At 42.0% G+C, this 16,799-nt stretch overlaps 1 protein-coding gene across 1 annotated transcript in view; it reads left to right on the forward strand.

Annotated features, from left to right (window-relative positions):
- The first annotated feature begins 11,992 nt into the window (after positions 1 to 11,992).
- The window catches only part of LOC306849376 (fibrinogen C domain-containing protein 1-like), a 113,819-nt gene continuing 109,012 nt past the window's right edge, over positions 11,993 to 16,799 (forward strand). Inside the window, exons 1-2 of the mRNA XM_079384340.1 lie at positions 11,993 to 12,318; positions 12,528 to 12,610. Of these exons, the coding sequence (XP_079240466.1) occupies positions 12,539 to 12,610 (72 nt within the window). The 5' untranslated portion in view covers positions 11,993 to 12,318; positions 12,528 to 12,538. The remainder of the gene's footprint in view (positions 12,319 to 12,527; positions 12,611 to 16,799) is intronic.

Genomic DNA, 16,799 nt, shown 5'->3' on the forward strand with positions numbered 1-16,799 from the left:
TATTTTTGTCAACAATCTCTTTAAGAAACTCAAGGGTTCTTTGCATGAGATTGCAGTTTAGACATTTTGTTTTTGACTTCTTTTTTTAAATAGAAATCTCTTTGATATTGCCTGCAGCAATCTCCCACTCACAGGAACACAATGTAATCTACAGACAAGTGCTTTGGGCCTAATAGAGCTGTGTATTCCAGTGATTTTGCAAAGTAATTTCCTTTCTGATATCTGTTATGACCTTTAACATCTCTGTGTTTAACTTTTTTAGGTTCAGACTTTAATGCAGTGAATATCAACCATGCCATTAATCTCTTTGAGTTCTTCCTATTGGTTTACAAACAGCTGTGATTTTGCAACGGCAAGCTTTTCCACAATTGTTTTGACAAAGATGCTGAAGATGATCGTTTTCACTGCATCCGGCGACGCAATCCAATGCTTAATCTCCATTGCAGCATGACTAAATGCAGTCTGGGGCTTTCATTGGATGCTTGTCAAAGGGAAGCTGTGAGTGATTTGATAAATTTCCTTTGTGATGTGTTCTGGTTGAAATGACCTGAAGACTGACACTGAAAACTGAAGCAGAGAGAGAGCGAATGCACATACACGCATGCAAACATCCGGGAATCTCTGTCTCATGTGATAATGAGAGTTTGAGCGGGTCTTAATTCTCACAGATGGGATCTGTCGATAGCAGATTAATGGAAACTAGGTTTGCATGTTTGTAATGCATCAAGGGTGGGCCGCAAACCCCTGAGGCATAAGAACGAGACTGTGTTAACAAAACTGTCTAAAAGTAGCGATGCTACTAGCTTAGCAACATATTTCAGTAGCATAACGGAAGCTCAGCTTTTTTTTGCAAGATTTCTGTCATTTTTGTTATTTTTTCACTGCAGTGTAATTTCCATCACATCTCAAAATGTTTTAATAGCATTCTGTGATGCAAATGATGAAGTGTAAGCTTTTCCATTAACAATTTATATTTTCCAGTGCTATTTTGTTGTTAAGTACCTCCACTGTAGTTACTACATTTTATTAGCAGCTTGTAACTACATTTCAAAAGGGTTATAAAATAGCCTGTAGCTTAGAAAGCACTGTGACACGTCTACTTTGCTTGTGTGCCATGTAACCCCTCATGAACACACCGTTGCTTTGTAAGATTAGCACGAGCACTCCTTTGGTTATCTGTTCAGGCCAATGACTGAGGTGAAGCAATTGTGAGACTCAGGTCATTATGATGTCTCAGACCATCACACCGAATGCATGACCTTCCTCTATTAATACACTCGGTAAACTCAACGCAGCTGTCAATGGGAAAATCCTTGACTCTGTCTGCTTTCGGAAATAATTGCATGCCTATTTACAAACCCACTGAAGTGTTTCAGCACAAATAGAGTATAAAATGCAAGCCTGATGAGGCGGTGTCAGTCCTGTCAGTGTTGCAGCGAGCCCGGCAGCGTCCTCCCTCGGCCACCCCATTTGAGATTTCTGCCACCCCACACGCTTGTCACACAACTGTCGCATTACGCTGTCTCTCTCTTGTTTTCCTGCTTGTCACCTTTGGGATATTAGAGGGCGTAATTTGTGGCATTGAATTTAAACTGTGAAAAATTGTTTCAATTTCGAAAGAAATTCAATCTATCCCGTATTCAAATGAAGCCTTTCGTGGAAACCGTCATTTCGAAAGAGTGTCTTTAATGTTCAGGCAAAATAAATATATGTGTATATGTGTGTGAGTGTGTGTGTGTGATCTATCGATCTATCGATCGGTCGGTCGTTGTTTTAAATATTTTTGACATATTGACGTAAATAAAAATGTACAAATTTCAAATAAATCTTTTATAATAAACACTGAAATATTATAGTATAATATAGAATTTAAAAGTTTTTCACAATTTTATCAACTTAAATTTGTCTAACTGTGTTCAACAGTACTTTGTGTAAGAGTAGTTAAAAAAGGGTAAATCGATATAAAAACATTAAAAACTGTGATTTACAGGTGTTTTACCTGTATTTAGAATTTTACACTGCATTGCATTGTATTTTAGAGTTAACAGAAATGTATATAAAATTAGTGGAGAATGTCAGCTGGCTTATGTTACGGATTCTTTTTTTTTTTTACAGTGTTGGAGCGTTATCACTTCTATAATAACTATATATAATATTAATAACTAATATAACATTTGTGTTCTGCAGGGAAAAATTCCAGGGTGCAACTTGATTAGATTGACAAGCATTGGACATGTGTTTTTTTTTTAAGTATTAAAGTTATAGTTAACTTTTTCTTTTTTTTTTTTTCTTTTTTTTTTATCCAAGAGGTATGCGTTTGCTCCTGGAAGACATTCTTTCAAACAGAAGGTTTAAATGACTGGAAACGCACCATATCCACCAAATGCACCATATCCACCTACCATCACTGTATCCTGCTTACTGATCGCTCCCCTCACCACGAGCGATTAATCCAAATCTCCTCTTTTTCACACTCTGCAACAGTTGCAGTTATCTGCAACAGCCTCCCTAATGCAATATTACCATTTTCATCTGCCTTTTTGTCTTCACTCATCTGCAATTTGCTCTTTTATTTATACAGTGAAAATCGTTTAAAAAAGTCGGGAGTCTGGCACTTTTCTTGGTATCAGAAGCGAATAATTTTTCAATCTTAAACGGCTAATGGTTCATTAATAGGTCATGATTTAGCTCTGATAACTGCTGTAGGAAGCACTCTAAAAGATCTATTATACTCATTGCTGAAGTAGATATCCTCTACGTAATCCAGTGGCTCTGTTCTAAAACCACCCGTCTATCCTGTAATTCTCGCTTTATTATCTCCTCTCTACCTGTATATCTCTCTCCATCGCTCCTTAAGCCTCTCTCATTCTCTATAAACATAGGGACATGACAGATGGGCATTTTCACAATTTGGCTGTTTTCTGAACCTCCTACCTGAAGCCGAAACGCAGAACCATAATGATATTCCCAGGTGGCGGCACAACAGGCTGGCAGTGCAGGACTGTCTGTTGCTTTGGTCACTCTACCATCGCCTAATGCGGTAAATAAGTGAACGCTCTCTGTCCCCTGGACACAACACATTTTTGACACTAATGACAAAAAGTATGATTTGGCCTACCATGTCTTAAAAATCCATTACTTCCTTTTCCTAAACAACCACTCATATGCCCCATTTACACATGGCATTAACATTTATCAATTAGTGGACAGAGCTAAACACAGGTGTCTTCGAAACACACTGTGATCTGGTCACTGAAACCGCAATTGGATGTTGTCATGGACACATTGCATATGTAATATAAATGCTAATGCACCTCAGGCGCCATTTGAAGGACCTCATAGTCATACAACATGTAATCATTGTGCCAAAAAGAGAACTAGTTTCTGCTTTAATAGGAAACAACCCATACATATATATTTCCACAAAACATCTAATATCAATATGCAGTGACATACTAATGTGGTCACCAGAGAGGCATGTAAAAAGCATTCTGTTTCAGCCGCGTACTTGTAATCAGATCACCCCAGGCAGATGTTAATAACAGGTGTAGACGGGGAGTCACAAAAACACATTGTTTATATGAGGATTAAATGGATGATTGGTATCTTGTCTCTATTTTTGACCCATTACATTTAACAGGACTAGGGAAGTGTGAGAACGTAGTCCATCACAGCCATATAGCGCACATGATTATCAATTAAAGAAATGTATATATATATGTATGTGGAAATATATATATATATATATATATATATATATATATATATATATATATATATATGTATATATGTATATATATATATGTATGTATGTATGTATGTATGTATGTATGTATATATACTAATTTTATTCATATCTATATCATAAGGTATAAGTGCAATATACATACTCATCAATAACTAATTATTTTAACTAAAACTATTATATATACTGCCCACTCCTGGAGTATGAAAGCCGAAGGTAGATACATTCCTTCATTAAATATGAATATCAAATTACAACAACAGAGGAATGATTTTACAGTCATTTGTTGGGTGTCCTAAAGCACATTAACTTTGTATCAAGTTTCAAAAATGCTACTAGTGCAGCTGAGATCCCTTGTTTCACCTTGACCTCAGTGGTTTATTCATTTCACGAGAGGACATGTGAAGATAAATCTGTGTTAAGGCTGATGATATGATAAGCCAATATTGTCATCCTCTCTTGAGGTTATAATTTTACTACAGAAATCATGCATCCTCATATTTACTGCTATTCAGAGTAAAATAACCTTGCAGTAAATGTTATGTATTGGAAGGTTAAAGATGTGGATCAAAGCAAAATGGCAAGTAATTGCCAATTATGCTGTCAACATCTGACGTCTAGACCGCGGAGGAGCGACTCGAGTGAGAACAGAACACTGTAACTTGCATTTGTAATATAAGGCCTAAAAGGAGAGAAAACTGTGATGTAGATCGACAGATAGCTGGAGAGTGAAAGAGGAGGCGAGAAAGACGGGGAACTCCGATGACAGCAGCAAGTGGGCTGATGAATGTGAGGTAAATGGACAGGTAAAAAAAACAACTTATCGACAAAGCAGTTGGTCTATTGGACTGACTGCTTGATTGATTGTGGATTTTTCAGCTAGTTTCTCGAGTTTCCCCTTTATTCCTTTCGCCAGCTCAGATTTTTATCCAAACCCCTTGAGGACTTTTGATAAATTAAGACTAATTTGGTTATTTCTGGAGTAGGAGCTCATTTTTTGTCTGCCTTCAGCTCTGAAAAAAATGAATTTGGCCTTAAGTAAGTTTGCTCTTTTGATTAATTTTAATCATGTTTTTCATTTTACTAAATAACGAGTGGTTTTGATATGAATTCTTTGTGCTTTGAACAAAACTATGTCAATTAATTAAAGCCAATCAGCGAAAAAATTGAGTTGTTCCAGCTGAGGTCCTGCCTTCGTACAGTATCTGAATATTTCATTTTTATAGGCCCATGCAAGAAATAGAGGCTTATGAGGACTTTAAATAGTTTACGTTAGTAATTAATATAGGTTATCTGTGTTTATCATTCAGTTTAGACCCTTTAAGGCAAATCTGCAATCATATTTGTAACACCCTCTGGGCCTTACGCCTTTCTAACCGTACAAGTATAGCTCTTGTCTACTTGAATGGAGAAAAACCAGAATGGCTGTAACTGTTTGTCAAGATTGTGTTTCAAATCGGGAAAATCCATCTCAAATGTGTCTTGGAGCATCATAAACCGATCAGCCACAACATTAAAACCACTGACAGGTGAGGTGACTAACATTGATTTTATTGTTACAATGGCACCTGTCAAGGGGTGGGATATATAGGCAGCAAGTGAACAGTCAGATTCTGAATTTCACTTTTTGGAAGCATGAGAAATGGGCAAGTCAAAAGATCTGAGTTTTTTCTTTGTGTTTTTGAAAAGTTCCCTATCAGTCGGTCACTCCGAGTCACGTCGGTGACTGACGAATTGGGATCTCGCTTAGAGAGACCAATCCACTACGAGTGTATCTAAATGAGCCAATGCACATTGGCATGCGATTATTGCATCCAGCTGCCACTGATCACAGCGTGAGTATAAGTAGGCAGCAGGTGCAGCGCATATTCAGCTTTTCGCTTCGGAGCCGAGCGGTTCATCGTTCTGCTCCTGACAAAGCCTATCGATTATGGTGTCTGACAGTTAAGCACGCTTTCTGGAGGTCTCTTGTGCTGGTGTCACGGCGCTTCAGCGGCGGTTGTTCCTTCCTTTCGAGTGGATTGCACACATCGGTTTGCACTACCCCCTGATTGCGTTGCAAGCGGCCATCTCCCCTGTGCGCTTCAGCACACTAAAAGAGTAATTTCTCTGAAAGAGCATTCATGGGTGGAACGTCTTTTTAAAGATGCCCTTCCATCCGTGCGTTTCTGGATGCGGTCGTTACTTGGCGCCGGGGGATGGTCACGATCGCTGCCTCTCGTGTCTGGGCATTAATCACGCTGAGGCGGCTTTCGTGGACGAGTCATGCTCCCATTGCGGGAAAATGACCGTCGCAGAGTCGCAGACCAGACTCCATTTCCTGCAAAGGGGCGGGGTGCCCGTACCTCTGCCTAGATCTAGGGCTCCACCTGGCGGCAGCTGGGGGAGCGCTACTTCTGACAGTAGCCGGACTGGTCTTACGGTGACGGTGAGGAATTCCCCTCCGAGGAATCGCTCCCCTCCTGGGCCCTTAAGTACTCATCGGCCCTGACCGCCAGTGCTTATGCAGCCTGTGGTGAAGCTGCTTCCGACCTACACGCTATGGCGTTGTTGCAGGTTCATCAGGCCAAGGCACTGAAGGACCTGCACGAGGGTGGGCACGACCCAGAAGTTCTCATAGACCTACGAGCGACGAAGGTCACTGCGCGGTCTCTGGGCCGTGCGATGTCCACTATGGTGGTCCAGGAACGCCACCTCTGGCTGTGTCTGGCCGACATGAGGGAATCTGAGACGATGCAGTTCTTGAATGCCCCAGTGTCCCAGACCGGCCTTTTTGGCGACGCAGTGGAGAACTTCGCCCAGCAGTTCTCTGCTGCACAGAAGCAGACTGAGGCCATCAGGCACATCCTGCCCCGGCGTGCAGCTGCTGCCTCCACCCGGCCGCCGGCGGCAGCACCTCAGTCTACTCGCAGCAAACGCAGCAGCCTCCAGCAAAGCAGCGCCGTTGAGCTGGTCGCAGGGCAGCCACCCCGCCCGTTCAGGCCCCCGCCAAACATGGTGGCAAGTGAAAGAGCAAGAGGCCCTGAGACGGGCGACCTGGAGGTGGAGGAGGATGCTCTTCGGGAGATGGTGAACGCACCACTCCCTCCCCCGGAGGAGGTACGGGCGTAGAATCTTTTGTTTCTCAACAAAAGAGCAGTTTCCTCTATCTCTGGGTCCCCAGAGGGGATGGGGAGTTGTGGACGAGCCAGTCTTGATTCACACTCACCCTCCTCTCTCGCCAGTGAGCAGCTGTGGGTGGTTCGGGAGTGCGGTCAATTGTACTACTCACGCACCCTCTGCCAGAACGCAGGTTGGTGTTGCACACACGCTGACCCTGCTTCGGACCGGCAAGGAGACGCCCGAGCAGGGTCCCTGCATTCCCCTCGCTGCCCCACTGCGGGTACGTCGGTGGTTCCGCTGGTGCCACTTGTGCGGTTTCTGGGAGCCTGGCTAGTGCTTCCCAGTCCGTCTCGTTGGCTCCGTCAGACTATCAGACTCGGCTATGCAATTCAGTTCGCCTGGGGTCCTCCCAAGTTCAGGGGCGTCCACTTCACTTCAGTGAAGGCGGTAGATGCTCCTGTCTTGCGTGCAGAGATCACAGTCCTCCTGGCGAAGGATGCGATAGAGCCGGTCCCTCCAGCCGATATGAGGACGTGGTTCTACAGCCCCTACTTCATTGTACCCAAGAAAAGCGGTGGGTTGAGACCAATCTTGGATCTGCGCATCTTGAACCGGGCCTTTCACAAGCTTCCGTTCAAGATGCTCACGCAGAAACGCATCTTTGGGTGCATCCGTCCCCGAGATTGGTTTGCAGCGATCGACCTGAAGGACGCGTACTTCCATGTGTCGATCCTTCCGCACCACAGGCCATTCCTGCGGTTTGCTTTCGAATGACGGGTATATCAGTACAAGGTCCTGCCCTTCGGGCTGTCCCTATTGCCCCATGTTTTCACGAAAGTGGCGGAAGCAGCCCTTGTTCCCATGAGAGAACAGGGAGTTCGCATTCTCAACTACCTCGACGACTGGCTCATACTGGCTCAGTCTCAGGACCAGTTGTACGAACACAGGGACTTGGTGCTCTCACACCTCAGCCAGTTGGGCCTTCGGGTCAACTGGGAAAAGAGAAAACCCTCCCTGACGCAGAGGATCTCTTTTCTCGGTATGGAGTTGGATTCGGAGAACAGGACAGCGGTCCCACTGAAACAATTTCAGAGGCTCCTGGGGCATATGGCAGCTGCGGCAGCAGTCACCACCACCGGCTGGGGCGCCACGTTCGACGGGCTTGCAGTGTCGGGGGTTTGGATGGGCCCCCAACTGCGCTGGCACATCAATTGCCTGGAGTTGCTAGCAGTACGCCTGGCCTTGATCCGTCTCAGGAGGCGCTTACGAGGCAAGCACGTACTGGTCCGCACGGACAACACTGCGACCGTTGCGTACATCAACCGACAAGGTGGTCTAGGCTCCCGTCGCATGTCGCAACTCGCCCGCCACCTCCTCCTCTGGAGTCAGAAGCATCTGAGGTCGCTTCGTGCCATTCACATTCCAGGCTTGCTCAACCGGGCAGCCGACAAGCTGTCACGAGCTGCGCTCCCCGGAGAGTGGAGACTCCATCCCCAGACAGTCCAGCTGATTTGGAGACGTTTCGGACCTGCTCAGGTAGACCTGTTTGCATCTCTAGAGACCTCTCATTGCCAGTTGTTTTACTCCCTGACCGAGGGAACACGCGGCACGGATGCACTGGCACACCGCTGGCCGCGGGGCCTTCGCAAGTATGCGTTCCCCCCAGTGAGCCTTCTCGCACAGACACTGTGCAAGATCAGGGAGGACGAGGAGCAGGTCCTGCTCGTGGCATCATACTGGCCCATTCAGACTTGGTTCCCAGAGCTGATCCTCCTTGTGACAGCCCCTTTTTGCTAGATTCCTCTGAGGAAGGATCTACTGACTCAGAGACGGGGCACCTTGTGGCACCCGCGACCAGACCTCTGGAAACTTCATGTCTGGTCCCTGGCGGTTCTAGGTGACCTACCCCAAGCGGTAGTTGACACCATCACTTCGGCGAGAGCGCCGTCTACGGCGTTGTCCAAGAGGCTACAATCTCCTCTAATCTTCCATATGCACCTAAACGGTTGATCATATGCGTAAGTGCTTCCGAACCTCCTTCGGGAAGGGTGGGCTTCCGCATCGTCCGGTTCCAAGTGGAACGGGTACGTTTTTCCAGTGTTATCCAGTCTTACTGAGTGGGTAGTGCCATAGAAACAGTAACTGGTCTTCTGTGCTAAGCCCTGACCTGCGCCAAAAAATAGGGGCACAGGACACTGGAAGGGGCAGTATCCGTGGCCCTTTGGTGGCCCTCAGCGAAAACCTGAATATGCGCTGCACCTGCTGCCTACTTATACTCACGCTGTGATCAGCGGCAGAAGGATGTAATAATCGCATGCCAATGTGCATTGGCTCGTTTAGATACACTCGTAGTGGATTGGTCTCTCTAAGCGAGATCCCAATTCGTCGGTTACCGACGTGACGTCTCCGTTCCCTCCTTCAGGGAACGAGGGTTACATACGTAACCGAGACGTTTCTTATACAGACTACAATGTACAAGTTCAAGTTGAGCTTTATTGTCATTCCGCTACATGTGGGGACATACAGTGGAACGAAATGTTGTGCCTCGCAGGACCACGGTGCTACATAAATACAGACAACAATGAAGTAAAAAAACACTTTGCTGGCCAATGTGCTGGACTAAAAATCTGATACATGTAGGCTCCACCTTGCAAGATTTTAAGTATCTGCTGCTAATGTCTTCATGCCAGATACCACAGGACACGTTCAGAGGTCCTGTGGAGTCACTTGTTTTGGGGTCCCTATTAGGTTGTTGCCAGTCGGTGTATGTGTAAAACGAAGATAAATACATTTTATGCAACAACTTATCTTGAAAAGCAAATCCATTTTTTGGTAAGCTTAAGAACAACAAAAACTGTTTTTCAATCTTTTTCGAGTTGTCAGGGAGATGCATCTTGTTTTAGCCTATATTACCAAGCTGCTGTTGGTGCCTTCGCTTTTTGGAGCATCTTATTCAGAGACTTTTTATTTGCAGAAGGCTGCTTTTTGACAGAGGGCAACTCTCGGTTTCCAGCTGACTCGGCGGTTTGACAAGCACACATATTAAGTAGCTGGTTACTGTTCCTTGTGCCTAAATTGCATACAGCTGGAAAAAGTCTGAACGGATGTTCATTATGCTAGTAACGGTTTCTGTTAAATTGGCGTTTTAGTGGTGTCTGGATGAATCTGTTCCTTCAAACAGCTTGTTTCCAGAAGCGATTCAAAAAGTTGTTTTGAATGATTAAATTTCAATGTTTATCCAAATACCAAATATTATTAATAATTGTGTTTATTGTTATTGTGTCTAAATTAAGACTGTAGCAACCATACGCTTTTAAATATATGTAGCCTAGTAAAGGTGCATTCACGCCATATCGTAATTACCGTGATTACCAGATACCAACTTGAAAAAAGCGTTCACGTTCTCGTAGAACTCGTAATTACAATTTGTGAACTGGGAAATTTTTGAGAGCTACGACTTGTACCACGTGAAAAATGGCGTCGCTTCCAGTAGTCAAATGTAAGTAATCAGTTATTCTGTAACATTTGTTTTAAAATTTGTGTTATTGACTTGCCAATGAAGATGTAGACTAGCAATTTATGCTGTGGTGCCCGGGGAGCAGTTCGGGGTTCGGTGCCTTGCTCAAGGGTTGAGGGTGGAGAGAGCGCTGGACATTCACTCCCCCCACCTACAATCCCTGCCGGCCTGAGACTCGAACCCACAACTTTTGGATTACGAGTCCGAATCTCTAACCATTAGGCCACAACTTCCCCTTGTAAATGCAACTTCCCATGTAAATGCGTTATTAAATTGTAATAATAACGCATTTACATAGCAACTGATGCTTGTATGGTGTTTTACAGCTACCAGTAACATTATTTCACGTGGATTCATTTTGTTGCTATAAAAACGGATAATCTCCAGTCCGAGGACGTGAACAGCACTTAGTTGAACATCACATATTGCATCTTGGAATTACGTAATTGCAAAATAGCGTGAACGCAGCATAATGGACCCTTTTCATAAGACTTCATCAGCATCGTAACTCCTCAAATGTTTTTTATATTTATATATATATTTTTTAAATGAATGTACATTCATAACACAATACTTTGTATTATATTACCTTTGCATCAAATTACAAAAAAACCTAGCTAACGCTAATGCGAGGGTGTTTTTAATGCAGCATCTATGAGAGGGACAGTACATTTGACATCTTTCTCTCTTCTGACTGCCATTATCAGTCTCTCAATTTATTTTTATTTTTTTTTTTAATATGTGAACACTTGCTGTTTGAGCAAAAATATAGTTTTGTGGTACTCTGCCATTCACTTTTTATTTTTTTTATTAGAATTACAACAAAGAAAAATATACAATTATATCAAGACATCCAAATAAAAAAATAAAAAAAATAAAAATAAACGTGGGTTTACAGCCTACATTACAGATATAAATGTACAAATATACATTTTGACAAGAATACAAAGAAAATACAGCAACTAAATGTCAATAATCCAAAAGACAGCATATGAGGTCACTTTTCTATTAAATTCAGCTCTTTAGCAAATACAATTGTATCTTTACATTTTTTTACTATCAATAAACTGAAGAGAATCCATATATGAACGTAAAACAACCATAAAAACCTTCAAACAAGGTTTAGAATGATTCATTTTACTTTTATGGATATTATACTCTCCCATTCACTGCTCTCGATGTTAACCCAACTATGGCGACTTCCGCTGCTTAGAAACCCGGAAATGTGAAAAAGTCCAATAAACAATGCTATAACTATAATTTACTCAAGGCTACAGTTCCTGACTAGACTTTTTTTAAAATGTTTTAATAGGCTACTATTTGTTTTTGTTAATTTATTTATTGAATATGTATGTCTGTTGAATAATTTACGTTTTATTAGGTTTTGTGTGTGTGTGTGTGTGTGTGTGTGTTTCTGCTATTCTCACCATCAGAAAAATCACTCACTCATCGGTTCTCGGCTCATTGTGATTCGGACATGTTCGATTTCTTGTCGAATGAGTCATAGAGTTGTTCACTCGTGGCCGAATCGTGCGGTGAGCGAATAGTTTAGTGAACCGGTTCGGATGATTCACGGAGAAGATCCGATTCTGAAGGAATGATTCGCTCACAGGTCGGACTTCGCCAGTAGACGCGGTTTAAACGCAAGATTGGGAGGGGGCGGATTTCAGGAGCTCTCCACCACAAGCGTGTCCTTACACCACAGGAATGAAGCAAATCAAACGGACTCCCAGCACACAGTTATTTTGCATAACTTTATGGTTTATTATCTAAATCCGCGTCTTTTTTGTTTCTCATAGACTTAACAGGGAAAGTTTTATATATGAGGAGGAATACCTGGCATCATCCGCAAACCGTCACACCTTCGCCTCAGTATTTGAGGAGATCGGATCTGCTTTCGGACTGCATTTTCTTGTTTGCTTCTTTTTGGGGGTGAGGGACAAGTCCCTCAGAAGTACGTATAATTTTATTTTACAAAATGAGTGTGGATCTCTAGTTCTGTGCCCCGGTTTTCAGTAGGTTTGTGCGGATCATCTTGTGAAGTAGTTTTAGTTCCCGTAGACTGTTGTGTTGTCTCCCTTTTCTCTTTCTTGGATGCTGGAATTTAAGACTGACAGTCCCGTTCTCTCCTCATGCTCATGAAAACAACTCTCGGATGGTAAGGATTCCAGAGAATGGTAAATGATCGATGGAAAATCATGAACAGTGTTTCAGAACTCGAGGATGGACAGCGGCATAGATCGCAGGTATGTTTCACGCGCATCATGTAGGGAGCTATTAGTGTCGATGCATTCGTGATGCTCAGGCAGGTCAAAAACAATAAATATGACCATATGCAGGTCTCATTGCGTTTATATAGACAGCAAACACAGTCCATGAGATATTACTCAGAGCTGAATGTTTTGCCTCTCGAACACGTCATGCGTTCAAACCTTGAGGAATAAACTATTTGTTTAAACAAATATTTGATTAAATTATAGTAAGATATTGTATTTATTTATTTATTCTGTGTCTTATAACTAATTGCTTTTGATTTAAGGAATATGACTATGTTTGATATAGGCTATATATATATATATATATATATATATATATATATATAATTTATATAATATAATAGAAAATTAGTTAGGCCACAATAATTGCACATGCAGAAAAAAGTCCTTCAATAATAATAATAATTATAATATTTAAATATTGATAGGCTATACAAAAAGAGATAAATGGTCAGCATTGCATACTCTTTGTCAGAACAAGTACAATTTAGTGTCAGCAAATAAAATTGGAGAATTTAAAGAATAATTTGCTATACACAGTATTTACTAAGAATCACTCAAAATTATTTGAAAGCAGAAAATCTTTGGTAAATTTTGCAACTGACTGTTGCCCAAGCGGATACTGATAATATGACAATACCAAAATAATGACAGATTAATCGTCAATCAAAATAAGTTTATTGCTAGTAAAGAATAAGCCCCTTTAGTTCTCAAGCGTTCAGAGTGATATAGTACCAGTGTCAGATGATACCTCTCTCTATGCCCTCTGCACACGAGGGAATACATTTGTTTCTATTATGCAGCTCACACAGAACTAAGGGATTAAGCTCAGCCCCTCCATGTATGAGCGACTGCATGTCTGCCAGAAAATTTCACTCATGAGTGCTGGAAATTCATGCATTCACTGCAGAGAGAGAGCACATCACAGATCTGACGGTGGAGCTCAGCGTGCTGAAGGGTGTTGCATCTTTGCTTTCTTTATCTCTCTCTGTCTATTTCAAAGCTTGTTTGAAAAATTCTGTCTCACCACTGCCTGCATTTCACAGCCACTGTAATCTGCTGTGAGCATTTATGGGGGAATGTATATAACATGCTGTTTATAGCAATCCTGATTATAGAGGTTTAAGGATGGGATCATGGCCATAACAGCTGTTTATTACTGCTATCATCCTCACGTGGCGTCTTCTAACCTTCTCTCAGTGGAAGTGTGCATAATACAACGCACTTTCAGGAATATGTCAAGTCCTGCTTTTGAAGCATCAACATCAACACGAGCCTCTTGTTCTAATGACACTTCTTTATTTGGCCATCTTGTGAAACTGAGTCATTTTAGCACGCAACACAACTGAAGTGCCCTGCCAATTTATCAAACTGCCTGGGCTTGTTTGCTTTGTGCTGCATAAGTTATTTTAGGGGTTGTTAATTAATCAACGTGAATTCGTCTGCCATCCATTTCTGATGTTTATTAATAAAATATTCGCTTGGGAGAGAGAAAGAGAGAGAGAGAGGAGGGGTGGGATCTCATGGGACGAATAAAACTGTTCACCTGCTGTGCTGGAGCGTTCAGACTTTGATGGACACGATTTGTAATTCCTCGTGCTGCTCTTTGTGCCTTGATTTTTATAGTTGAGTATAATAGGTGAAGCCTCTGGTCTGTCGTGCAGTAGTTAAAAATCGGCTTAAGGGTCCTGTGAGGCGTACAGGTAAAAGAAGGATTTGCATTTTTTAGCTTTCCTTCAGCGATGTGGTGTGTGTGTTATATAATGGCCAAAGGAGTCACAGTAAGCTAGTTTTAAGTTGCAGGCTGTAACATTATTGTATGGTACGGTCAGATGGACTTATTATCTCCTTGTACCTGGAGATTTTTTTCATTGTCGGCCCACCCGTGTTATTCTTTAAGGTCTACTCCTGCAGACACACACCCGATCACACTCTGGAACAAAACAGCTGCAGTGATTTTTAAATCTCTCTTTCTGTCGTTATTTACCAACCTTCATGTCTTTCCAAAACCGTATGATATATTTTTTTTTGGTAGAACACAAAAAGAGATGTTTGGAAGCCATTTTGTGTAAAATTAAAGTGAATTTTGACCAGTGGTCACCAAAAGGACCTTAAAAAGAGCCCACACAAATCATGCACTACAATCTACAGGGCTGTTTGCCTCAAGAACAATGACTATATGTTTTCATAAACATTCTAATTCTATGAGAATAGGTTCACTCTTTAAAGTAAAGGTTCTTTATTGTCATCTGTGGTTCCATGAAGAACTTTGAAGAACATTTCCATTGTACAAGTGGAAAAAATGTTCTTTGTGCTTTGAAAATAATGGTTCTTTGGGAAACCCAGAATGGTTATTCACTGTGAAAACCCCCTTTTGGAACCTTTTTTATATCCATACCACAGCTATAATAATGATGATGAAAGAGAGGAATGATATTGTTGATTGTCCAGCTGATAAAAATGTTTTTTTCAGCTGAAACTAAATGTAATTGTTCAATGGCGTGGACACTAACATAATTATAATTTTTGCTGTGAACGAGCCTCACGTCTTGAATCTGAAATCTCATTCATTAATTCAAAGGTTTGCGAAATGTCTCTTTTATCCTATTTGTGACATTCCCAATTTGGATGTTCTCAAATTCACATTACACAAATTAGAGCAGATTATAGAGAATTGATCATATGCCTTCTGACTTGGAATATAGTGCACGGTTTGTATGGACTGCTGTTTTTATGATGCTTTATGAATTTTTATGTTGCCGTTTTGTCATTTCTGGAGCTTGACAGCCCCTGGTCACCATTGACTGTCATTGTATGGGAGAGAATAGCATGAACATCCTGCCAAACATGTCTTTTCCTTCTCATTCAGGTTTGGAACGTCATGAAGGTGAGTAAAGAATGACAGAACATCCGTTCTTGAGTGAACAGTCTGTTTCTTTAAGCTGCTACTGTATTTGTAACCCTGGTAACTGCAGGCTAAAACATCTGACTGGTTCTTCAGAGCAGGTAATTGATTTGCTTGTCGGCTTTTTGACTTACAGGCATTTTACTATAAAGGGCTGGAGGGATTGAGGATTTTGAAAGCTGTAAGAAACATTTGCCATCCTGTAGAGCCCAAAAAATGAGCAGTGGCCATCACAACTTGCAGACTTCATCTCAGCACAGGATGATAGCAGCCACCTGAAGTTAAATAGAGTTATATCAATTCATTTTCCTCTCAAATGTGTCAAGCTGCTTAAGTTGTAGTAGCTATTAGGATTTGCAAAGTGAACAGACTTGCTGACAGCCTGGGTAGCTTTTCATCAGGACGAAGTGTAGATGTGGAGGAAACCCAGATACTTTTATTAATCTTTGGAGAATCTGCGAAGTCGTGCCCAGCCGATGTCTGCTTTCTGTCCAGCAATTCCCCACTGGCGCGCACAGCAATTCAATGTGGCCAAACAAAGACAATGTGAGAAATGTTTACCAATTGTGTGCTGGACACAATGGGGATGGAAAGTCCAAACATGTGGGCCGAAATTCATTTCTTCGGGATGATTGTCAAACACGGCGCTGCCAATTAAACACTCCTCCAAAAACCTGGAAGCCTGCTGTTCTGTAATGAAAGCTGTAACTGCATGACTGAACATAGCCATTATGTGTGTATGGGATAAAACACTGGATACCTAGCATGTCCCCTAGCTTAATAAGTATGCTGCGACGACTCTAAAACACTTCCCATTTCATTATGTCGTGACGTTCATGTGCTTTTTCAGCCGGATTAATGACAAAACCCTGCTTATTCTCTTCTGAAAGCCGTTTATTTCCTCTCACAATAGTACTTATGGTATTTTATGTTTGATCCAGGAAAAAAATGGGTTTAAATCAATCAGCTGTGGCTCGAATTAAAAAAAAGTATCCTTCAAAACCCCTCCACTTTCCATCCTTTTGGTGTTTCGATGTTTATTGTGACTGGAAATGCAATCAGAATTTCAACCCCATCCTTTCAACTATACCTTATTTCTCGTCAATCTCTCCTGTATGCATAATAAAGTCTTCTGGCCTTGGTTGTAGCACATTGACAGTGGATGGATGTGAAAGCTATTAAGTCCCTGCAGATATATGGTTTTCCCTTCTCTGCTGTTATCTGTGCTGGATATCCATCACAGGATTGTGAGGC

Source organism: Barbus barbus, assembly GCF_936440315.1.
Source record: "Barbus barbus genome assembly, chromosome: 29".
Lineage (NCBI taxonomy): Eukaryota > Metazoa > Chordata > Actinopteri > Cypriniformes > Cyprinidae > Barbus > Barbus barbus.